Source organism: Fusarium solani, assembly GCF_023522795.1.
Source record: "Fusarium solani strain SB1 chromosome Unknown bctg00000002, whole genome shotgun sequence".
NCBI classification, from domain to species: domain Eukaryota; kingdom Fungi; phylum Ascomycota; class Sordariomycetes; order Hypocreales; family Nectriaceae; genus Fusarium; species Fusarium solani.
In genome coordinates this window covers 2,765,360-2,789,834 of record NW_027072155.1, presented here as the reverse complement: position 1 = coordinate 2,789,834, position 24,475 = coordinate 2,765,360, and the positions used below count along the sequence as shown (strand labels likewise).

The 24,475-nt window shown below is 54.7% G+C and overlaps 7 protein-coding genes across 7 annotated transcripts; 5 read left to right on the top strand and 2 right to left on the bottom strand.

Annotated features, from left to right (window-relative positions):
* Positions 1 to 665: 665 nt before the first annotated feature.
* On the top strand, positions 666 to 6,115 carry MRS44_004830 (uncharacterized protein; the record flags this gene model as incomplete). Its single annotated transcript, XM_065622344.1, has 4 exons — positions 666 to 1,085; positions 1,136 to 1,635; positions 2,539 to 3,109; positions 3,173 to 6,115. 4 exons carry the CDS (start codon positions 666 to 668, stop codon positions 6,113 to 6,115), a joined length of 4,434 nt encoding a protein of 1,477 aa, XP_065478416.1.
* A 395-nt stretch (positions 6,116 to 6,510) lies between these two features.
* Positions 6,511 to 7,116, bottom strand: MRS44_004829 (uncharacterized protein; the record flags this gene model as incomplete). The annotated part of the gene is made up of 1 exon (XM_046268753.2): positions 6,511 to 7,116. The coding sequence occupies one exon, from the start codon at positions 7,114 to 7,116 to the stop codon at positions 6,511 to 6,513; it is 606 nt and encodes a 201-aa protein (XP_046136025.1).
* An 855-nt stretch (positions 7,117 to 7,971) lies between these two features.
* On the top strand, positions 7,972 to 8,911 carry MRS44_004828 (uncharacterized protein; the record flags this gene model as incomplete). Its single annotated transcript, XM_046275549.2, has 4 exons — positions 7,972 to 8,196; positions 8,246 to 8,630; positions 8,685 to 8,780; positions 8,844 to 8,911. The coding sequence occupies 4 exons, from the start codon at positions 7,972 to 7,974 to the stop codon at positions 8,909 to 8,911; spliced, it is 774 nt and encodes a 257-aa protein (XP_046136026.2).
* Positions 8,912 to 13,137: 4,226 nt separating this feature from the next.
* MRS44_004827 (uncharacterized protein) lies at positions 13,138 to 14,883 on the top strand (the record flags this gene model as incomplete). The annotated part of the gene is made up of 3 exons (XM_046273621.2): positions 13,138 to 13,431; positions 13,523 to 14,027; positions 14,078 to 14,883. The coding sequence occupies 3 exons, from the start codon at positions 13,138 to 13,140 to the stop codon at positions 14,881 to 14,883; spliced, it is 1,605 nt and encodes a 534-aa protein (XP_046136027.2).
* Positions 14,884 to 16,037: 1,154 nt separating this feature from the next.
* On the top strand, positions 16,038 to 17,212 carry MRS44_004826 (uncharacterized protein; the record flags this gene model as incomplete). Its single annotated transcript, XM_065622343.1, has 2 exons — positions 16,038 to 16,266; positions 16,359 to 17,212. 2 exons carry the CDS (start codon positions 16,038 to 16,040, stop codon positions 17,210 to 17,212), a joined length of 1,083 nt encoding a protein of 360 aa, XP_065478415.1.
* A 597-nt stretch (positions 17,213 to 17,809) lies between these two features.
* MRS44_004825 (uncharacterized protein) lies at positions 17,810 to 21,596 on the bottom strand (the record flags this gene model as incomplete). Its single annotated transcript, XM_065622342.1, has 3 exons — positions 17,810 to 17,905; positions 17,953 to 18,800; positions 18,851 to 21,596. The coding sequence occupies 3 exons, from the start codon at positions 21,594 to 21,596 to the stop codon at positions 17,810 to 17,812; spliced, it is 3,690 nt and encodes a 1,229-aa protein (XP_065478414.1).
* Positions 21,597 to 23,676: 2,080 nt separating this feature from the next.
* On the top strand, positions 23,677 to 24,446 carry MRS44_004824 (uncharacterized protein; the record flags this gene model as incomplete). The annotated part of the gene is made up of 6 exons (XM_046275551.2): positions 23,677 to 23,724; positions 23,787 to 23,817; positions 23,880 to 23,962; positions 24,018 to 24,124; positions 24,177 to 24,347; positions 24,404 to 24,446. The coding sequence occupies 6 exons, from the start codon at positions 23,677 to 23,679 to the stop codon at positions 24,444 to 24,446; spliced, it is 483 nt and encodes a 160-aa protein (XP_046136030.1).
* Between the last annotated feature and the right edge of the window lie 29 nt (positions 24,447 to 24,475).

Below are 24,475 nucleotides of genomic sequence, written 5' to 3'. Positions count from 1 at the left end.
TCCATAAATACCCCTTCACCTAAAATCCCCGTGTTCATTTTTGCAGAATTAATTTGTTGAGATCAGACAGACACCTTTTCGTCTATAAATACCCTTCCCCTCAGCTCCCCGGATTCAGTCTGCACCAGAGATCAGCCTTTCGTCTACTTATACCCCTCCGATTTCCCGCCCTTCTGGCTTTTGGCTCTTTTTCTCTTCTCTTTTCCATCATCACACACACGCACACATTCACCAGCCAGACAGCACTCTTGCTATCAGCAGACGACAGTTGCTTGTCCAGTCACTTCTTTCTACTCATATTTCGAGAATCAACAACCTCTTCATCAGCACCGTGGTAGTCTTGCTTTACGCAGACTCACAGTTGCTTGGTTACTCTATTCTCTTCACTCTTCTGCACTCAACAACTTCTTCATTGGCCAGGTGGCAGTCTTGCTATACGCAGACAGTTACTTGTGCGCTCAATTCTCTTCATACACACTTCTACATTCAGCAACTTCTTCAGTCAGCTCTCAGGATGGGCAGCTTCTGTGGATTCTTCCGTGGGCTTTTCTGCTGTTGCTGTTTGGGTGTCAACCTCAACAAGGCGAAGAAGCAAGCAAAAGCTTCTCGCCCAGTGCAGACTTGGCATGCAACCAGGGTCAATCCTACAGCAAGTGTGCCCAACAATGTCCGCAGGAGATCCTCTCTTCGGAGAGCATCATGTTCATCTCTTCGGAGTGTCTCTTCTCTTGGGAGGACATCATCAACCAGCTCTTGTCATGGAGACTCTTCTTCTGGGCGCTCTTCTACTCGCCAATCTCCTGAACAACACTCTGCTGGACACCACTCTTCTTCTGGACACCACTCTTCTTCTGGTCGTCACTCTTCTACTCTTCAACCTTCTGCTGGACAACATTCTTCTACTGGTCATCACTCTTCTGCTGGTCGTCACTCTTCTGCTGGTCGTCACTCTTCTGCTGGTCGTCACTCTTCTTCTGGACACCACTCATCTATTCGTCAAGCTTCTGGACATCAGCCTTCTGTTCATAAGGCTTCTGCTCGTCAATCTTCTGGAAATCAGTCCTCTGGCTATTTTTCTTCTGGTCGTCAGTCTTCTGGGCATCACTCTTCTGGACATTACTCTTCGGAAAATCAGTCTTCTACTCGTCAATCTTCTGGTCAGCATTCTTTTGGTCATCAGTCTTCTGATGTCAAGCCTCTGGAGCCGGTTCAAACTGGCCCAGAGCGAAGAAGACCAGTCTATCAGCCAACTCGACCTGGAGTGCAGCCCAAGAAGCCAGCAATCAAGCTAGCCCAGCAGCCACTCAAGCTAGCTTCACAGACATTGGGGCAGCAGACTGGTGACCAAAGACATGTCAGATTTGTCAGTGTTCAGTCCAACACCACGGATTGCAATACTGCCCTATATGACGACAAACGTCCAACCCCTACAAAGGAACCTGAGTATGATCAATTCAGGCGGTGGGATACGGTTGCACTTCCACCCTACCGCACTGAAACTCGGTTCCGCGAGCGAAAGCTTGCTGGGGAGAGCCCCTGGGCCCAAGGGGAGGCTACTCATATGACCACCATTGGGGAGAGACGGACAGACAGCCGGAGCATGTCCAGTGATGTCTTCTACCCCAGTCGTGATTGGTAGACTTAGATGGGTGTCTACTCTACTCTGCTCTACTCAAAGACAAGCTAGTCTTGTCCAATACCAAAAAAAAATGGTGGTGATGCAAGAGGCCGGGGATGATGCCTCGAGGGGATGGGACAGGTTGTTATGGCACTCGGGTGAATAGAGATGGAGCGTTTCTGATTGAATTGGGCATTGTTGGGTGTTGTGGCCTTTTGCTTGTCTGTTGGCCTTCATGTGGTGTTGTTGGAATTGGCTTGGCATTTGTTACGGGGTATTGGCATTGGTCTGGCGTTGTTTGTATTGCTTTGGCATGATTGATTTGGGATTGGCTTGAAGCTTTGTTTTGTTGTTTTAGAAGATAGCGTATCACCACCATCGAAGTGATTGAATTCAGCATCTGATTGCTTCTTCACAAATATGGCGTGTTGCTTCTTTGTGAACTTGTCAATTAATTGATCAAATTCAGACCACTTATTCCATAATTTTATGCAGATACAGTATCGAGAAGCCTTTTCTGAGAACGAGATATTGAAGCTATTCACAACATCAACAAAGTAGAGTTCCCCTGCTGTTGCTGTGGTGTTGGTGGCTCAGCACAGCCACTCCCACCAGCCACAGCCATCCATCTTTGCGCCTCAGCTGACGCTGACGGTATCCATCCCCAAGGCTCACTAACAGCGGCTCTTGCCTAGTGGAGGAATGCCCTGTGATGCCCCCCGCGACCCTGGCTCGTGGACCTGACGCACGCACGCACCGCCCGCACGGCAGCTCCAACCTCCAACCTACCTCCGTCTCCCATCCTCTACCTCACTACCTCCATCCTTCAGCCTCTTCAACCCCGGACTCCTTTACTAAGCCCCTGGTTCAATATACAACATCTGTCTTCTCTTTCCTGTCCGGTCTTCGTTTCTGAATAGCTTCGCTTCCTTCCTCACGCTCCTTGTCCTTCTTCCGCTCGTTCCTCCTCCGCCTCACCCGTCGAGTCCTATCGCCTCCCTCTCCGCCCTTGGCTCGACCGCATCCTCTTCCTCCCCTCCCCGTCATGCGCCGTTGATCGAAGCCATGTTTTCCAACCTGACCAACATCGTCCAAAAAGCCCAGCAGCTCATCGATCCCACGCAGGGGCTCAATCTGTCCAGCTCCGACCGCAATCCCTCCAAGTCGTCCCTTTTCCAGAGCCAATTCCGCCTCCCCTCCTCACAGACGCCTCTCTACGAGATCAACGCTGAGCTTACTATCCCACCTTCCAACGTTACCCACGGCGATAAGGATTACGACCGAGGATGGCACTATGCTGGAAAGCTGCACTTGTCTGAGCACTTCATGTGCTTCTCGACAACCCCCACTAGCTTCCTCCAATCTGCCAGCACATCAACTTCAACCGCTTTCACCGGTCAGACCCACGGCGGAGGCCCCAGCGGCAACGGCTTTAGCTTTCCCCTGTGCGCCATCCGGAGAGTTGAGCGTCTAAACAGCCAGAATTTTCAGGTATGCACTGTACAGCCTTGTGTCAGCGCACAGTTGATTTCTAACCCCTTGCTCTTGATATAGTTTGCTCTGGCCATCACGACGTGGAATGGCCTCCTAAGCGAACCCTCCAAAGATAAAGAATCCAAGAACAACAAAGATGCTCGGGAACAGCGCATCACCATCCATCTTGCCGGTACCAGGCAAGCCTGCGAGCGCTTCTGCGACGGTCTCAAAAAGGGCCTCCGGGCAGGGGTTGGCAACGTGGGTAAGCTGCGACGGGTCGTCGCCGAGTGCTACTCTGAGCATCTCCTGAGAACCGAAGACAAGAAGAACGTTTCCCCGCCGGATGCAGGCCTGGGAATGGTCTTTCGATATCCTGGCGATCCAAAGAAGCTTCGTGATAGGGCCAAGATGCGCCTCTGGGCCGAATACCTGCGCGACAACGGCAGAAACTTTACATTAATCCGCCAGCCCACCTTCCACAAGCTCATCCGAGTTGGTTTGCCCAACCGCCTCAGGGGTGAGATCTGGGAGCTCACCTCGGGCTCCATCTACCTACGGCTGGAGAACCCTAGCCTATATACTGATACGCTGTCCAAGTTCGAGGGCCAGGAGTCGCTCGCTATAGACGAAATCGAAAAGGACCTTAACCGCAGTCTTCCGGAATACCCCGGCTTTCAGAGCGAAGATGGTATCGGCCGTCTACGTCGGGTGCTAACAGCATACAGCTGGGTTAACGCCGAAGTCGGATACTGTCAAGCCATGAACATTGTCGTGGCCGCCCTGCTCATTTACATGTCCGAGGCTCAGGCCTTCTTTCTCCTTTCCGCGCTCTGCGACAGGCTTGTCCCCGGCTACTATTCCACAACTATGTACGGCACTCTTCTCGATCAGAAAGTGTTTGAATCTTTGGTCGAGAGAACCATGCCCATTCTCTGGGAGCATCTCGTCAAGAGCGATGTTCAGCTATCGGTTGTATCACTCCCCTGGTTCTTGTCGCTCTACATCAACTCGATGCCACTTGTTTTCGCCTTCCGTGTTCTGGACGTGTTCTTTGTCGAGGGGCCAAAGGTCTTGTTCCAGGTTGGATTGGCCATCTTGCGCATCAACGGCGAAGAGCTACTGGATGCCGCAGATGACGGCGCATTCATCTCGGTGCTCAAGTCGTATTTTGCCCGGCTAGACGAATCAGCTCACCCCAAGTCGGAGAACCCCAAGCTACGGGCTGTGACGCGATTCCAGGAGCTCATGGTTGTGGCGTTTAAGGAGTTTGCGGGCATCACACACAGTAGCATAACGGAGCTGCGCCTCAAGAACAAGGACGCCGTCCTCAATAACATTGAGAACTTCGCCAAAAGGACAGCTATTCGCAACTTGGGTCCCGACAGCAAGTTGCTGAGTACAGATGAGCTTGGGTCGCTTTATGACCGGTTCTACAACATCCTGTATGATCGCCAACAACGAGATCACATCATTCAACAGGAAAAGATCCGGCGAGCAAGGGCAAGCAGGGTACGCGCCTCGGAGTTATTCACCACTCATCACGACGAAGTAGAGAAGGGACGTGTAGGCTTGGGCCCAAGCACGAGCTTGATGGACTACGATGCATTCCGCGAGTTCCTTGCTAGTATGTCGAAATGGGCCATCTCCGACTCACCCAGCTCGGCGAGACATAGCAACCACGAGGACCGGCATGGCATGTTTAACAGCGCACGACGGCCGTCTGACATGTCACCTTGGGGCACTGGCCCTGAACCAGCCAGCCATGAGTTTCTCGAGCGGCTATTCAGGAAGTGGGATGTAGACGGCACCTCGGCCCTGACTCTCCAGAACGTTGTCACTGGCCTAGCACAGATCAAAGGGAAGCGCGACATCATGGGTACTATCACGTACTTTTTCGAGCTCTACGACGATGACCAGGATGGTAAGGTGGATCGCGAGGGTATCCTGCGGATATCTGAGGCTTTGCTCTTCCTTTCACGCCGTGGCCTTGAAGGCACACTGAGCCCCAGTTCCTCCAGCATCTTGGAAAGCGACGCAGCAAGCGGGCACGAGTCCCAGACTAGCTTGCCCCATGGGGTTTCGAATAACGAGCGATTCCTCGGGAGCGTGAGTGCCTTTATCCGGCGATGCTTCGAGTATGCCGACCCGGCCAGTGGACAGAACGAGGAGGTGCTGGTCACACCAGTGGATGAAAGTGCCAACGATGATGCCTTTGCGATCGGGGACGATGACGAGGGCGAGGATCTTCTGGGTCTTGAATCACCGACCGGATCGCCTACAAAGGCCAAGCGGCCTAGTCTTTCAGCAGAGAGTTCCCTGGATGCACCCGGTGGCGCAGACCAGGCATCACGACGTAGGGTATCGCAGGCAAAGTCGGAAGCTGCCAATGTGGCCCTAGACCCTGCGCATCCTCTGCACCTCACATTGCCAACCTTCAGGATGGTTGTTCTCGCTGACGAGCTGCTGGAACAATTCTTTGAGTCGTCATTCCCAGCGTCCTTCCACATCATCGAAGGACTGCCAAGCTCTGTGTCATCCACACCGTCTCTTACAACATTTTCCAGCCTTGGCTTCGGCGCCAGACCTCCAGCTCCTCCTCCAGCTGGTCCTCCAGGAGCGGGACGTGGTCTCCGTGGTGTCCTTGACAACATTGTCACGGATGGAATGCGAGTCGCAACTGAGGTTCGAAGACGCATGGAAGAGGCTCAGAAGGAACTCGAGAAGAATGCACTGCCTGGTCAACGGCAAGATGATGATGACGAAGACGATGACGATGTCGGCGTTGAAGTAGGCGTGAGGAAGGGACCTGCAGGTACCAGCACAGATATAGAACGACGGTCGGTGAGAAGCTCAGACAGGGACCTATTAGACGGGGCAGATGCGGAGGCTGGCGAGGCTGGCGAGTCGGCCAAAGCGCAGGGCCAACAGAGCTTGCTGGATGCTGATCCAAGTGAAGGGCGACCACGGGCTGGTACCGCCACCTCGACGGGAGGGTCAGCTGTGGTTGAATTTGAGGGATAAGGAAGGCCATTGAGTGAGCCGGGTCGGTATGGGAGATGGTGTGTCATGTAACAACCGATTTGTAAAGCAGGGAACGAATGTAGATTTCGATGGCGTTGCCCTCATGCCTGGTGCGTATGAGTCAAGGTCACCTATTGGGATGATGGATGAGGAGGGCAATGAATCTCGATGGCAAGGTTAATGGCGCAAGGTGAATATGGTACTGGGCACGAGTACCCGGTAGACGGCAAGGTAAGGGAGGTATTGATATTGATATGGACATGGATGTTGGATGATGTACGGGCTGGGTTGTTCTGCTCTGTTCTCCTTTTCCTGGCAGCTTTGAGTTGATTGATGCTTGACCCCTTGATATCTCCTGGTGTATAGGTACTCAGTCAGATATGAGGGTTAAGCTATCAGATTTGATAACCCGAGTTCCTCATGTCAGCCAAGACCCCGTCTATGACCTGGCCATTCGACTTGAATGCCATCATGGCCGCTGCATCAGGCGCGTCGACCCATTCCAACTTTAGATGCTCCTCCCATGGCTCTTTCGTTCCCGCGTCCGGTATGGCTGTGGAATCTGCCTTGGCAGCAAACCAAAAGACCATCTTGAACGCTCCCGTGTACACACACGGATAAACGCAGACGGAAGACACCTCACAGTTGAGCAGCCCGTCGGTGACATCAGGGTTTGTCCCGATAGCAAACGTGCCGAGCATGTCCTGCGTGGGCGTCGCGCGCGTGGCTACCTTGAGCGGCAGAGCGGTCACACTTAAGCCCGTCTCCTCATACGTCTCCCGTAGAGCAGCCGCGAGGAGGTCTTCATCGATGTTCTTGCGGCCCTTGGGGAGGTGGTATGTGTTGTTGGATGTGTCACGGAGGAGGGCGATCTTGTGCGTGGTCGGATCGACCGGGACAGTGCCGCATGAGATGAGAATGTGCTGAGAGGGAAAGAAGTTTTGATTGGTCTTCAGAAAGGCAGAGTCGTCGGCGGATGGGTTTGCTTCACATGCGGCCATGGTGTTTGATGGTTGCTGTCGCAGGAGACGAGAAGTTACCCAAGAGTTGAGCACAGGGATATTGGACATTATCTATGTAACTTCAATTACAGTATCGTACAGTTGAAGTTCAACTGAGATATCCGTTTGCTCTGAATGAGATACGTCCTGGGGCTAGTCATGCAGCATAGCATCGGCGAGGAGTCATTTTCCCACCCTACGTCTACAGCCTAAAAGACAAACAGCAAAACTGTTTCCAGCTGAGATGACCTGTCACCGAGCACAAGTCAGCGATGCGCAAGCAGTTGCATCATCTGGTGCATCGTGAAACACATGCTGGAATCTACCCGGGAAGCGCTGGAATGATGGCTGGCCGTTGTGTCCGCATGTGCATGTGCAGGTTGCATGTTGAGGTTGGGAAAAAGCAGGCGACACGCGGCAGTGGTCTTGCTGTCTCACACCGGCTGGTGACAAGGTGGAACAAGTCTCGGTCGGCACCTGGGAGATGAGGGTCTTGAAGATGTCTGTTTGGTGAGAGTGTTTGGCAGTCAAAGGATGAGAGTGGTGCTGAGGCACCTTGTGACTGACTATACCTGGTTGGAGTTGAGATTTGTTCATACAGCTTACGGCTTGTTGGAATGTAAGAGCCCTAATGCCTTGTCGACATAATAGTCTATGAGCCAGGGAGACGGTGGATGGCGTGACGATAGGTAGTCTGTATGCACAAGCCCCGCCATCACGATCCATTACATCACCGAAGCCATGAAGCAGCCTTACCCTAGATAATAACCATACCCCTCAACTCTGAAACTACACACTCACTTGATCATCACTCAACCTAGGAACTGTGAAAATTCAATCAAGAAACTTCAAATCATGCCATCAATTCTCATTGTAGGAGCTACCCGGGGCCTGGGAGCCAGTCTTATCAAGCAATACACCAAAGCCGGCAACACGGTCTACGGTACTACGAGATCGTCAGAAGGCCCCCAAGGGTTTCCCGAGCAGGTCAAATGGATTACCGGCATTGATCTCACACAGTCCAACGTGGGTGAGAAGCTCGCTAACCTCCTGGACGCTTCTCAACCCCTGGATTCAGTAGTAAGTTGATCAATGCAACAACATAAGAGGCCCTGACAAACAAGCAAAGATCATCACGGCTGGTCACTTCACAACCGAGGACCTGAGCGCGGACAAGGGACCAAACTGGGAAGAGGAGCAACTCATGTACACGACCAGCTCCATCGCACCCGTCTTTGTCGTGCACCGGCTCGTGCACAAGGGCCTGCTCGGCCGGGGCTCCAAGGTAGTGCTCGTGTCGTCCGAGGCCGGGAGCATCGCGCTGCGGCACCCGAGCGAGGGCGGCGGCAACTACGCGCACCACGCCAGCAAGGCCGCCCTCAACATGGTGGGCAAGCTGTTGAGCCTGGATCTTCAGGAGCAGGGTGTGATTGTGAGCATCGTCCATCCGGGCTTTATGCGGACCGACATGACCAAGGGCGTCGGGTACGACAAGTACTGGGATGATGGCGGAGGTGAGCTTGTCTGACCAAACATGAAGGCATCAAGCAAGACTGATGGCATTGCAGCTGTAACACCAGATGAGGCTGCGGCAAGTCTCATTGAGTGGACGGACAAGCTGGACATTAGCAAGACGGGAGAGTATTGGGCCCCGCGAGGACCGAGTAAGTTCTAGATGGAGACTCCGCTCTGGAGACGTTGCAGACGTTGCTAACAGAGCCCGACAGGAGACATTGGCACTGCCGAGGCGGTCCTGGGGAAGGACTTGGCTACACCACTCAAGCTGCCCTGGTGATCGGACATGTCGTCATTTTAGGATAGATGCCAATAGAGGAGGCAGCGCGTGTGGGGGGCGAGTCTGGAAATTAGCAGTAATTTCTGGTAGCGACTCGCCCAGATGAAGCTATCGTATCCTTATCCTTTGTTGGGGGCGAGAGACGGCACTCAAGAGTGTGGGGTTGTGAGATCCAGGGTCCTTCTGTGCATGACTAGACTAGTTAAAAGTAGCAGAGCACGCCACGATGCTGCATCCAAAAGGACGGCGCTAGCAGTGTACAGTAATTTGGATAGAGTAGCTGATTTATTATCCCGGGGCGCGGGTCGCGCGTGTCAGTCAGTCAATCAAGCTGGGCCCCTAATCTGATTATGGTCGGCCGCACCCGGTGATGGTGATGGATGTCTGGCCGAGAGGACAGTGGGACGACACAGAGGAAGCCCACTGTGCGCGCCGAGTCTGTTGCCCTGTTTGTGCCTGTCCTGTCCTGTTTGCAGAGAAGGATTCACTTGACTTGCAAGGGAAAAAAAGACAAACACCCCAGCACGGGAAATTGCTGTCAACGTTGCACAAGGGCGAACCTGGGATGCAGGCATGGCGGATAGAGGAGCTGTTAGTTCTCTTCCAGATGACCCGTTGCATGGCACGTGGTCTACTCCCCCCTTCCCTGGCCAACAGCAATAATCAACACGCCAGCCAAGTCTGGAGAGGATAAGCTTGGCGAGGATACACAGTATTATTATGTGACGTCCAAGTTGAGTCTCTCTCCGTCCATGGATCTTGTTACTGAGCAGGGGAAAAGGAGATGGGAAGCCACCTCAACACGAGGTATCATCTCTGAGAACCATGACGCAAAATGGGGCGCCGAGGCTGAGACTCAGCCTGAGCCTGAACCTGAGCCGTCTTGTTTGTTTTGTTGCTAGGGAGTCAGTCATTCATCAGTCAGTTGGTTCAGCCTTTGTCCATGTTCCAAGGCTTGAGACAGTCATCCCAGTGACCAACTGCTCACTCACTCACAATCCCAACGGTCGTATCACACAGCACGTCCTTCCTCCTGATGCCGGTAGAAAAGGGATAGGAATGTAAATTTGAGCCTTGATCGCTCGCCGGGGTCTGCAGCAGCTCTTGCTTAGCGGTGGAGTCTGGCGTCGGGTTCTCGTGCTGGCGTCAGGGGTCGTGGAGCTGCGTGGATCATGGCTTTCAACACCTGGACCCATTGACTGTGGAGGAGAGCTCCATCCTGGCCGTCCTGGGCTTAGCGGCACCTTTAAGGGGGAGGGGGGACCTTGCATGTTCGGCCGCCTCAACAGGGGATCTTGGGGTGGATGCTGGTCTGTTTTAATATTCAAAGCCGTCTGGACGGGTCCGAGGTGGGTTTCTGAGAGGAGTCTTCCGTGGTATCCAGCGAGGTGTCAGCTGAGTCGATAGATATCCGTCGACGAGCACCATGCGAAGCAGTAGAGGAGATATGGAATAGGGGTCGGAGATGCAGCCTTACCGTTGGTGAGGGGAGCGGCCTGGCTGTGATCACAAACGCCACGGCGGCTTATAGTGGCCGGACCACAGTGAACTCTAGCGGTGGGAGGATTGGAGGTCTAGCCATCCCCGTGCCCCCGTGCCCGCCGTGATGCACTGTCCGCCCACCAGACCGGGTCAGCCTAGAGGCTCCCCACCATGGAAGTATTGAGCGCCATCAGAATCGAGGCCATCTGCCGCCACGTCTGGCCGGAACCAAATAAAGACCAAGACATTGACTGAGAGGGTGAGACAATGGGGGCGAGACCGGAAGCAAGCATGGCAGAACATTGTATCCGTAATGTGAGCGAAAAAGGAGATGATTTAGCCTGGCCTCGTCTGCTGCTCCATTCCATCTTTGCGAGGAGTTGTCGAGATGGCCGACTCCGTCGAATGCCGTCGAAACAAGGCTTTGCCCTCGGGAGCTGCAAGGATCCAAAAACGCAAATTACAGAATGCAGAGAGCAAAAAATAAAAACGCCATTAATTGGACAGACGGAGCAGAGCTGACTCCATCATGGATGCTGGACCCAGCTCACTCACTTTCAGCTTGCTCACCTGCCGTTCGTTCCATCTACTCTTACTGTGTCTACCCCAACCCCAACCCCAAGTCAAAGAAAGCCCAGCCCGGCCCAGCCAAGCCCAGTCAGTCTACGAGACCAGGAACCTAGGCAGGTGTACCGTACCAAAGTGTGTGCCTTCCTTTCCTTACCTACCGTATTCGCCGACCTGCTTTGCCCGGCAAGCAGGTACCCCGTTATTCCTCATTCGTTCTTGCCTGGTCCATTCACTCTCAAGTTCTCTCTCGCCTCCGTTCCTCTTCCTCTCCTTTCCCATTCACCATCACCAACCTCCACACGCTCGCTGTTTGCCTCGTGGCATCGTCGCCCATCGCTCCTTTCTCACTCCCCTCTCCTTGTCTTGTCGTGTCGTATCGACTGGCAGAGAAGGACGAATCTCGGATTGACTGCGATTCATTCCTTTCATCATCCCATCTCATCCTCCAGTCCTTGCAACCTGGACCATACCATACGGATCCCAGCAACTAACTCACCAACAACAACACCGACTTACGGCTGCATATCGCTCACCAAGTATCGATCGCCAGATTCTTTTTTTTTCGCTGCCCTGTGTCGCCTTATATCGAATCCCTTTATCCGAAGCTTACCAGAACCACACTGAGGACTCGACCGAGCTTTGACTCTCGCCTACCAACCTGTGACCGTACTTGTGTCGTCAACCGAGCCGGTCCTCGCCCCTCCCCTCTGATTCACCTCCAATTCAGCCGTGGCTCACCCGAAACTACTGTTGTTCCTGGCGCTGGAAATCCGGGAATCTCTCGAGTTGCGACTTTCTTTCGACTTGCTCTCTTGTTGCTGCGTTCTCACGACTTCTTGGCTACACAACCTGTGTACCTGGACCCTGATTTCGCCTTTTGATTCCGCATACCCTTGTCAGACGGCATCGTCGTAGTGCCAATTCACCACCCCTGCCAGAGTCCCGCCTTTTGTCCTGGTCTGCCCAAGCTCAACAGCCGCAATCTGCATTGGCCTGCCCCGCTGATAGGCGCGTTGACGAGTCGCCAGCCAGTTGACCCTGAGCGACCGAGCCGGCCACCCGCAAATCGGAGACCTTTAGCCAGCATCTTCCTTTGTCGACCTTCCAGCTCCTCGACTATTTTGCACGGCTTCTGCAAACGCCCGGGTCCTTGCCGCACTCGGTGATACAGTATTACTCTACGTCCGGAGGCATTCTAATCACGGACCCCTAACGCTCACAGCAAGAAGCTCTCCCGTCCACCTAGGTTCGCCGCTCGGGCGATCATCGTACTTTCTCAGGCGAGCCAGCCCCTTTCCACGCCCTTGGCCCTTGGCCCTTGGGCACCACCAAAGACCAACCCACCCGTCCACCACAAGCCCAGCATAGTCGACGGCCCTTGACCCGCTCCGTCCATCTTCCATCGACGACCTCCTGGCAAGGACGGAACAGAGTTGACGGGGATCCGACTCGTACCTCGAGTGGCGTACAGTGTGCTTGTCGACTTGGTATGACGCTAGGTCTGGGCTGCTAGGCCAGAGGAATTTAACCCTTTCCGAGCTACGTATTTACCGCGGCCAGCTCTCGCAATCCAACTCTCGGCGAGTTGCTCCTGCTTGCTCCCGCCCAGTACAGGCACGGCTCGTGTTGCCCCAGGTTCGCATTGCACCGTAACACATCAATCGCTCTGCTCTGCTCTGCGTTGCAACAGCCACGGTTTAATCTGCCTGATTTTCCCTCCTGTCGCCTGGCTCCGCATCATTCTCCTGGGATCTTCAAATCAGAAACACAAGCCCGAGCTTGACCCCTTTGCAATCATGTCTACAGCTCAATCTTTCCAGTCTGGTAAGCGCCCACCCCTTGATCTCGCTTTGATGTGATCTGCGACAAAGAGCCCCCCATCCAAAGGTGTCCGTCCCCCTTCGAGTCGTCGCCAGGATTTGCGCCCGTCTCGTACCCCAGCCCGGCGCTTGTAATCTACAGGCCAAACGGGACTGGATGAGGAAGGGGAGACGGATCGGGGTGCGAGCCAACTTGGCAGACAACTCAGCAGAAGATTGCTGTCCGATCCACCTGTCTGGCGGCCATCTTGTGTCATGTTGAGGAGATTGTCTGTTTCATCTTGGTCCATCTGTCGTCGTCATTCGCATGCATGCGCCCGTTGTCGTTCCGTTTCGTCTGTCTGGCAGCAACTGATGGTTTTCTTGGAAGCAGGCCACACCGGTCCTGGCCAATCCGCCGGTCTCTCACTGAATTTATCTTCCAACAACCCCTTCCGCAATCGCGCTCCGTCTCCTGCCAGCGCCGACCTTCTCCTCCTTTCATCCAACAAACCGGCTTCTCCCTTTGATGACCCTCCACCAAGACCACTATCGCGAAATCCTTTTCTTGATCAGCCATTCTTCGAACAACCACAGCAGCCTCTGAGGTCACCTGGCGTCATGTCATCGCACTCTGACTCCAAGTCTCTATCTGCCGAAGAGATTTTTGTACGTTTGCTATCAGCTGCGCATCCCTTCTGAGATGCCCCTCTCAGATGGGCGCGCGTAAACGGCGAGATGCTGACCGACTACGTCACAGGATTCATTGACACTCGACGACACCACCGCCAACGATCAATCTAAGCAGCAAGGTCAGCGCCGACCGATGAATCGCCCACCTCCCCCTCAGACCCAGAGCGGTAACCACCGCCCAACGCGCTCGCAGGAGGAGGCCCTCCGCGCTCGAAGGATGCAGGGCCCTGGTCCCCGACCGCAGCCCAACTCGCCGCAGCGAAGGCCACCCCCGCGACGAGTGCGACGAAACTCTGAGTCCTCCCTGATGGATTTTGATGCACGCCCACTCACAGACGAGGAGAAGAGGATGATTGAGGCGACCAGACGTCGCGAGGCTGAACGACAACGTCGCGGTGACGGCAAAGAACGGGGCGATAAGGGCGACCGTGACCGTGATCGCGAACGTGAGCGTGAGCGTGGTGATCGTGACCGCGAGCGTGATCGTGGTGATAGAAGCAAGCCTAGCCGCCCCAGTCGTCGGATGGACATTATTGATCAGCTTGATGCCACAAGCATCTACGGTACTGGACGTATGTTATGACTCTTTCAACGTTGGTCTTCCGACTACTAACATGGACAGTCTTTCATCATGATGGGCCATTTGACGCTCTCAACCCTCACCGCAACCGCCAGAACGCCAGACGGGCACCGATGCAAGCGTTCCCCGAAGGCTCGCTCAACAACTCTCTTGGCGGCGCGGGACCGCTCAACGCCCAGGCCGATCACTCGACTTTTATGGGCAATGCCACAGACGAGGCTTTCCGGGACTTTGCTGCCGGAAGCAAAGGTATGCGCTATGGAGGCTCATCCCGCAAGGAGACACCCATTTTCGACGCCACCGGTCGGGAAGAGATTCACGGCGACGAGTCCCACGGTCTAGGAACATCGACTTTCCTGGAGGGTACCCCTGCGACGCGAACTGCTATTCAGCGACACCAGGCAGAGCAGGCACAAGAGTCGTTTGAGGGAGGACTTCAACGAAAAAAGTCGCTTGCGCAACGCATCCGCCACATCAACAAGGGCCCACGCGACTATAACCAAACCCGGCTCAACGGCGAATACAACAGGATCACTCCTGACAACTACCCTTCAGCAGCCAGCAATGGCTCAGACAACAACCCATTCTTTGCAGAGTTTGGCAAGGGAGAGGATGCCTTTACAGTGCGACCCCGAGATGGTCGTATGTCTCCCAACAGCCCTCCTGCGCTTCGCCGCCCGTCTGCCGGCGCAGTGCTGGAACGACGAGCGACAGCAGATGGTGCGACGACACTTGATGACGGTGCTGCCAAGCCTTCAGGCTTCATGGGCCGGATGAAGAGCTTGAAGGGCCGAAGACCTCGGCCAGAAATTCCTGCCAACGGCACTGCGCCCGGGACGGCCGTTTAGTGGAGGACAAGTGCCGGGCGACTACTGGACGTCGGCCGAGGGCCGACGCGGTGGCAGTCGAAACATGGCAACCGGTCAGCGAATGAGAAGGGATGGCCTACTTCTCGACCGATACGAGACCAGGAAAATACAGCGCCAAAGAAAGAGGAGATGGATAAAGAAGCAGAGTACACGGAAGTGCAGGATTCGGAGTCTTTCCTTTGTCAAGGGTCAGAGGCGCCACGCAAGAGCCTTGGTGATGCACGTCCTTCTTTGGAGAAGCGATATGAGAACGCAACGAGATGAGATGTATCCACCGGACAGGTTTTCTTTTTTGTCTTTTCTTGTTGGTTTTTGGGATGGCAGGCAGCATGGATGACATGAAGCAGGCGCAAAGACAGGGCCTGCTTCTCGTTTTTTGGAGAAGTTGAGAGAAGCAGAGACTCTTTAAGATATGCAGATGCTGAAGCTGGCAATACGGAGGCCGGTAAGGGCATGGAACTGCAGAGTTGACTGCGGGAGGTTGTGGCCTAAACCTTTTGTATGTTTTATAACAGGACTTGATGTCTGACTGCAGCAGCAGCATCAATACAATCCATATCAATCTGCTACATGGTGTCTCGTGTTTTGTGAAGTCGGGCTGTGTTACCCCTGAACACCCTGCCAGTATGCATATGTACTAGGATACGTATCGCATCTCTGTCTAATCTTTCAGTTACGTATACTGGTCTAGGATGTTAGGTAGGTAGTCTTGCTATCATAGTGTTAATTAATCTTGACCATGACAAGCAAACAATATCATAACCTTGTGTAGAAATCTTCAAGATAGACAAGTATCTTGGCAGGAGCGGAGGATGCCTTCTGATTGGCTTAGATGACAACACCCCACATCCCCACAGCGTCGCACCCGCAATGCGGCAAATCCAACATCATGAACACCAACCAACCACGACATCACCGGCACCAACCAAACCTTGAGAATCCACAATTGAGCTCCGGCAGACATCGAGATCCCAAGGTTTCATGGTCTAACGGTTATGACTGCGGATTCTGATTCCGCCAGCGAGGGTTCGACTCCCTCTGAGACCTTTTCGTTTTGCTCTCGCAACCAAGATATTACTTTTTTGTTCTTGGCTCAGATGAGTTGTCGACTTGAACTGCGTTGAAACGTTGTCATGGAGTCGCCACTTCCTGCCTCGCAGGCGAGTTTGCATTTTGCGCTCGACCCGATCCCGGCGTCGGTGCTCGCTGACAAGGAAGCACGGCGACGTGATGCTGCAGTTGAGCTGGGGTATTGTATGACGGGGTGTGCGGTTCTTGATGATGAGATGCTGCTGGGCGGGTTTGAGCGAGGCAGTGTCGTCGGTGTCAGCGCTGAGGATGAAGAGATGGGCGTTCAGGCAAGTAAGACGTGCTGATGCAGACCCGTGTTGACCGCATGCAGCTCGGCCTCCAGACTCTGGCGCATTCGCTGTGCCACGGGAGAGTCGCCAAAGGGCTCGTTGTTACTCCCAAGCCAAGGAACGTCATGCTGGCTCGTCTGAAGGATGCCGTCAAGGCCGAGCTCAAGTCGCAGGGTGTTGGCGGAGATGCCGCCAAGGCGAAGCTGAGGGAATGTCTGGAGAGAGTCATGCTTTCGTGCGTGTTTGATCTTGACGGTTTGTGGGAGGTGCTGGCGGATCTCAACAAGCCAGCAGAAGAAGCCGAGGAGGAAGACGGGCAAGTTGAGGAGATACAGGACAGTCAAGACGATGACGACGAGGCGCTCTCACCAGGGGACAACGGACAACCGTCAAAGCAACAGACGACTCAACCTGGTATCATCGTTGTTACTCACTTCTCGTCACTGCTGACCGGCGTCTTCACCCACCGTGAAAGGTCAGCCGCTCACTCTGTAATGGAGTTGCTAGGCTCACATCTGCGCGACCTCTCACGCAACCTATCATCGAGCCCTCTGATAATACTCCTAAATTCGACGTCCTCTTCATCAGGCCCACCAACGGCGCAGCCAAAGAACACGCCCCTGGATGCAACTCTCCGGTCCATCTTCCACACACCTCCGCCAGGCCAAGGTTCTCACAGCACGCGCCGGATAAAGCCCAACTATGGCATCGTCTTTTCGCAGCTGCTCGACCTCCACCTGCTGTGCACCCGCATCCCACGGACGATGCAGGATGCCGAGGCTGCAGTACAGCGGCTTGGAGAAGAGGTCAGAACGGTCTGGGCAGTCGAGGTGCTGCAGGATGAGATAGGGGTCTGGAAGGGGGCAAGGGGTGCCAGAAGAGGGAGGGAGCAGTTGTGGACGGCAGTAGACGTTGAGCAAGCAAGAGTCAAGCCAGCGTTTGGATGAATAAGTGAAACATCACCATAGGCTCACAAAGATTGCAATTCAGACGCTCGCCGCGAGTAGGTAGATTACGCGCAATTATCAACGTCCACCCATTAATTCACTACGCTCCATCACAATGCCCCCAAGCTCCATGCCAACATCCAATCGCTTATCCTTCCAGAGTACAAGCTCGCTAACCCTTCTGTCTCTTGTCTGACATGCAGCATCTCTCTCGTCTCATCTCATCTTGCCCGTCCATCTACCACTCAACTTCACTTCACTCCACTCCACTCCCATACTCTGAACACCTCTACCCTACCCCTACCCCTATCCGGTCGTTCGACATGCCCTGTAGTCCGATGCCGACCTCGCTCCTTGAAGCTAGGGAGTTGCTTGACCGCCGATGAGACGTCGCAACGTCCCAGACGCAGTTCAGCCCCATCTTCACATCGCCCAGCCAGGGAACGATAAGCGAGGTCCCCTGTGACGACTCTCCCCTGAGCAGAGCATCTAGCGCCCGGCAACGGCTCACGCCATAGTACTCGGGTGCCGCCAAATAATACAAAAAATCTTTCCAGAAAATACTCCATCTGCGTGCGGGCCAGGCCGTGACTATTGCTATGAGCCGAGCAGCTCCGACTTGCGGTTGCTCTTCCAAAAGTCAATGGCCTCGACCACGTCGTCTCCCTTTTCGTCCTCGTGTGCGAATAGAATCTATACATGATTAGCATAGTTGGCAGCATCAATGGTTTTCTACTCACCTCATGTGTGCTGCTGTGAAGCATCCGAATATTCTTGCGAGGTACGATATGCACCGCGCCGTTCTCCATGTTACGCAACTCGATAAAGTTGGGCTCAAAGGCAAGGATCCATGGGTAGCTGAGGGCAAAGTTCTGAGGCGTACCCTCCCAGTCGATTCGCCATTCCGGTCGAGCTCGCCATCCGTTGCGATTAACGAAGAATGAAAACTCGGAGTAGTTGAGCAGGAACTCGCCGTTGAGACGCTCAATGTGGATCGGCTTGACCCCTTCCTTGCGGTTAACAAAGTCGAGTGACGTGTCTGCTTGGTCAAGCAGCGACTGCGTCTCAAGCGTCTCCAGAGAAACCACCTCGAAGCCTCTGGCGCAGGCGACGCACAACTTGGACTTAAGGAAGTGCACCGACGACGATTCAGTAGGAATGTAGAATTCCTTGAACGGCTTCAGCTCGTCGTGTCCTCCGCTCATAAACTTGCTGATACCCTTCTGCTTCTTGGCCTTGGTCATGGCATCGTTGGGCTCAAACACCTTGATCGTGGTGGACAGGGCCGACGACTTGACGCAGCACACCAGATGCCTACCCAGGCAGATGCCAGTCTTGAAGAAACTGCAGTGGTTCTGGATCTTCTTAGGTCTCCTCACCGTCGCCGGCTCGTCGGGGTTGAGAGCTGACACTGGGTAAGACTGTAGCGTCTTGTTGGACAAGACCAAGAGCAGCTGATACTCCTCTAGGATGTCAATCTGAGTGACAGTGGTCGTCTCCAGCACTCTCCTGGGTACCTGATCCTTGACCTTTCGATCAGATACGTAAACACCATTGTCCGTGCCATACAACAGCTTGCGGCCGCCATCTGCGACTGGTTAGCTAGCCATTTCCTCAACAACCCCCAAGCCGACTTACCAAAGGGCGTGACGCAGTTGACACGGTTCGTGCCAGCAAAGAACTTGCTCGTAATGGTTGTCGTGTTGAAAAAGTCGGCTCGTGATCGAAGGCGTTCTTGCGCGTTATGGATGAACTCGAGCCACTTCTGTCGAGCTGCCTGGTTCGCTGCATACAACGTCAACTCGTACCCTGCTTTGCCCAAATGGCGGAACGTGATCGGCCAGCCGTCCTTCTTTGCTGTATCGTTGGCATTTGCCCGGATCGAAGGAATCAAGCTCGACGAGGATCGCTTCATATTGCCGTCCTTGGGGATCACCTCATCCATTTCCCGGATCGCAAGAAGTTCCAGAGGAATTGGACGACGGTATGCCTTGATCTCCTCATTCTTTCCCGTCTGCTTGATACGCACCAGCAGGACCGCGTGGTCGAACAGGAAGGCCGTAATCTCTGCAGGATCCGTGGGCGACTTCTTGAACTGGCACTTAAACACCATCTCACGGCCTTCCTCAGTCAGTCGAAGGTCCACCTTCTCGTTGGCCCTGAAGCGGAGCTGCTCGTGAAGCCTCCTCAGGTTAAATCGGTTCTCAGCCTTTCCAGATTCCGCGTTGACTCTGCCCAGGATGTCTCGAATCATGGTTAGAACCTTGGGGATATCTTCCTTATCGGGGTTACCATCCTCCGTGTATTTCAGTACGTTCTCCAGAAGCAAGGGGTATCGAGCTAGACGCGTCGTAGGCTTGGTCAGGTAACCGTTCAGCTCCAGCTTTCTCGATTCCTTGCGCCGCTCGATCTCGTCCACGAACTTGGCAAAGTATGAGTTCACCGATCTCTCGTTTTCAAACTCGAATTTTCCTTCCAGCTGCTTGGAACCGTACAGAATGAAGGGCTCAAACTGTGGGACATACTCCAAAAAGATGTCTCCAATGTTGTGGACGATCGGCTCCTTCTGCTGTCGAGTTGTCAAACCAGAAGCAAACCGCGAGCTGACAGTGTGAATACTCGGGTGGTCGATAATGTTGCTAAAGATGTTCTTGACCACCTTTTCACGGCGCTGGATCGGCACCGGCGAGGCCTTTGATCGCAAAGGCAAGATCCAAAAGTCTCGCAGATATTCCAAATCCTTGACAAAGTCTCGCTCGGTGTAGCAGATCTCCGAAATGACCTCCTGTCTCTTCTTCTCTCGCTCTCCAACCTTCTCGGCAACCTCCTTGGGAACCGAGTTGATCCAGAGCTTCTGCTCGTCTGTCTGGTCGGCCTCATCGTCGTTGACGTTGGCCGCATCCTCCTTCCGCAGGCCAGGGTTAATCTTCAGGTTCAGCCTAGAAACCTGCTCCAGTCGCCGAGGACAGGCGATGGAGTAACACAGCTGATCCCTGGTACAGGTCGGAGAGTAACATTCAGACAAGAGCACAAAGACACCATTGACCGCAGGCTTTTCCTCTGGCTCATCCATCAGCGTCTCCCTAAACTGGTACATTTCCGACTGAGAGTCTCGCAAACGGTGCTCGTACGTAACATCGTGGAAGAACTTTTGGGCATCCAGCGCTCGTCCAAGAAGCAGGGCAAGGTTTCGATCCGTGGTTCTGATGATGTATGACAAGACGTCGACGGCCTCTGAACCGCTGAAAGCGTTCTTGTAAGTCAGCTCGTTCTTGGTGCGGTCACCCGTGATGATCTTTCGGCGGAAGCATTCTGCGACTCGTGACAGCAGAGCCGGGTAAACGAGGGGCGGTCGGATCTTGGTCGCGGTCGGCGGACGCTCGCTCTCGATCGACTTGCTTCTAGAAGGCCGATGGACAAGAGTCGAGGCGTCAGACTCGGAGGGAGTGATGGTCGGAGCTATGGTGGAGGCCATGGACATTGTCCTGCCGTGATCACCAGCGCTGGAAGAGACCATGCTGGCAGTACGGGTCTGTGCTCCTGGAGCCTGAGGGTGCGAATTGGAGTATCCATTGGTGGTCGGTAGTTCTCCTGGTGCTCGTCGGTTGGGAATAACTCGGCCGCTCATTGTCTGGTGGGCGTCGCCCAGAGGGTGATAGTTGCCAGTCAAGGACATGGCACGATCTTCCTGACGCTCAGGCACAACCCGCCCTTGGGCTGTCGTCCTCGCCGAGTTTTGGTGCGAGTAGGGAGCTTGTCGGAAGTGGTTCGCGGACTGCTGGTATGAGCTGGGAGGTGGGTGATACATTGGTTGTCGGGGAGCAGATGCCAGAGATTGGGAGCGATAAGGGTCACTGTTCATGGCAGGGCCCGGCCCTGGCCCTCCCTGATAAAAGCGCTGTGCCGGTGTCCTTGCTCCCGCAGCTTGCGATGGCGGCGGGCCTCTATGCTCCATACGCGGAGGTGCCGGCCCTCCGGGACCAGGATAGGGACGCCTCTGTTGCTGTTGCTGCATGTAGTGGGGCGGTATCTGCTGGCCGCCCGACGCTGAGCGTTGGCCGGCATAGTATCCATTCCCCATGCTGTTGCTGTCCATTGTGCGAGTCCTGCCGGACTCACGGTCGCCGTACTGACCCGGAGGAGGACGGGGCGGCGGCTGCCGCTGCATGCCCGACATGGACGACATGGTCTGGGTGCGACCCTCCATCATGGGCGGAGGCATGCCGGACGACGAGGTCATGGTCTGTGATCTCCCTGGCGGGGGAGCGGCGCCGAAGATGTTGGAGAAGGCGGCATCTCGCTGGTAGTTGTTCTCTTCGCCGTAACCCCGTTGTTGTGGCGGCCGTTGAGGAGCTCCCCGAGGATCGTAACCGTAGTTGGACATGTTGACGGATAATTTGCCTGTGCATTGACGCAGTCAGGAGAGGAAACGGACGCGGGTAGGGGACGCAGGTGGAAAAGGCAACGAACCGTTTTTGCAGCCGTCCGATGGAGGAGTCCGTTATCAAGCGGATCAACAGGCGACGTCGACGGATGCGCCGCCGTCAGTCGACGCCAACACGGCCCCTTTGACGATGCCGTCGACGCAGGTGCGTGGGCCAGAAGTCGTCCGTCTACTGGCGTCGCAGATGCCCTCGCGAGGCTGCGCCCGTTGGGATGGGAGTTGTGAGTCTCAGCGAGATTCGGGGCTACTTCTGCCCAAGCAGCAGTCGGCTTTGCGAGTTTGGGCTCAACGGGTTCGAGGGGGCGCTGGGGGAGGCGGCCGGATGAGCAAAATGCCAAACCTGGGGCCTCAGTCCGGGGGCTCGTCGGCCGATATAGGGCGACGATAAAGATATCGCGGGCAATGGACGATCGCCGTCTCGACGTCTTGGTGACCCTCTGGTGATGGACTTTTGAGGGGGTTGCAGGTTCACGATCCACGCACTCTGGTGCTTCGGAGGTAGGTCGAGGTATGGAGGTAAGGTAAGGTAGCAGCAGCAAGTAGTAAGTAGGTAGGTGGGCAAGTGGACCACGGGCAGCAGCGTCCACGTCCGTCCACGTCTTCTTCAGGTACTAGCACCAGCCAGCGTGCTACTGTACGTACAGCGGGCAGGTCCAGTGGCAGTGGACAGCGAGAGCAGGGCAGGGAGCCAACAGCGGATAAGCCAGGGCAAGCCAGTGCTAGGTCCACCGTTAATCCACCTGTCTGACGGCGGTCTCTTGGTGGCCTCTTGGGCGTGGTGACGGGGGGGGGGGCAATGTAATGTGGGTGCGCGCCGCGATGGATGGGCAGTTATTTAGTACAAAGTAAGGGGACAAAGGATGCTGGGGTAGCAGTGTAAGAGAGCATGGATGTTGCACCGACAGCACGACGAGGGTGTTAGGTTGCTGCCCAGGAGCGGTCCTTGCCAACAATGCCGTCCCATCCTCATTGAGAGCTGCCAGAGACTGCTGTCTGTAATAGGTAACGTCGTGACCGTCCTCTCGTGATCCTGAGGCCTCTTTCTCATCCCCGTCTGTTCACGTGTGTATCTTTGATTGCGCTGGGCTGAGCCAGGTGCGCTTTGTCTTGGGGCGTACCGAGGAGGAGCAGCTGGCTCGATGAACTCTCCACGGGAATCACGGCAATTCAGGTAGCAAGGGGACAAGGCGCTGTAGGCAGACAGGTCGGTATTGTACCGTACGTGAGTGTGAGTGAACCTCCTTGCTGGGGATGGAGGGTAGCTCATCAAGGGCCAAGGGGCACGCTAGCAACCGTTGATTCCCTCTTTTCTGCCGCTACGTGCATCCTTCCTTTATGCCTCTATTTGCCGTCCGTACGTCCTCTGTGTTGTTTTATCTTGGCTTTGACCAAGGCGGTGAAGGCAGCTGCTGAACAAGCAAGCCTCATCTCCTATCCCCCAATGTCTTATACCCATCTTATTCGAGTTCCAAAAAGGAACCCGTCCCTGCCCGAGGCCTTAAAATCAGGTACCGCCGGCTGCCCCGGGTCATCAACTTGCCTATGAGGAGAGACCAAGCGGACCAGGCGAACCACGCGGCAAGGCGACCGCCCGCTAACAGGCCACCCTGGAAACGGACCGTCAGTCAAGATAAAAATAGCGATTGCCAGATATAAAAAGATGAAGTGCTGAAGGAGGCATCCATCTACGATCATGGCATTGGCAGCGGCAGTCAATCTCCCGCTCAGACTTATTGAAATTGCAGGTGTTAATAGCTGCAAGGCAGTCGTGAACAGGGGGTTGCTTGAAGTTTAGAGCCGGCCTTGGCACTTGATCAATGTCACGTGACTAAGCGTGGAGGCTGTCGGTCCGTGATTGGTTGCGCCAGCTTAGCCCAGAGTGGCTTTCCACCTCAGCTCCCAACTCTCTCTGGTAGCCTTGAGGTAGGAGGCTACATCATCAACAAGCTCCCAACGTGAACCGAAAATCGTCAAAGCTGCCCTTGTCCCCGAGCTCCTCCGACGGCCGCGCTCCCTCACCATGGCAGAATCAGAGCTCGCCCCCAAGTTTGCCCCCTTCATTGGGATGGTAAGTGTCGCGCTGATGACGACTTCAAGGGGGGACGCGAATGCTGATGCAGCGACTGGCAGGCCGGTATTGCAGCTGCAATGATCTTCGGATGTACGGTGTTTCCTCTACGCGACGCGATACCATCGAGCCCGATTGCTGAACGAATTTGATAGGTATTGGCGCTGCATATGGCACAGCCAAGTCCGGTATTGGCATCGCTGGTGTCGGTACATTTCGACCAGACCTCATCATGAAGGTATCAACCATCGAGTCTCGAATACGCCATGCTCATCATCTGACGTACACTCTAGTGTCTTATCCCTGTCGTCATGTCCGGTATCATTGCCGTATACTCGCTCGTCATCTCCGTCCTCATCGCTGAGGATCTGGACCCGTCCAAGAACTACAGCTTGTTCTCGTACGTCGTCGACACTATCCGGCTAGGCAGGAATACTGATCGACGGTTATAGGGGCTTCATGCATCTTGGATGCGGTATCGCAGTTGGCATGACAGGTCTTGCTGCTGGTTACTGCATCGGAATTGTTGGTGACAGTGGTGTTCGTGCTTATATGGAGCAGTCCAGGATCTTTGTTGGCATGGTCCTGATCCTGATTTTCGGCGAAGTTCTTGGTCTTTACGGGTATGTGTTTTATCAACCGACATATGACGTCGCTCACAAGCTGACCCTGACTACAGTCTTATTGTTGCCCTTATCCTCAACACCAAGAGCAAGGGTTAAGCAGACCAGCTCGAAGCCCACAACACCCT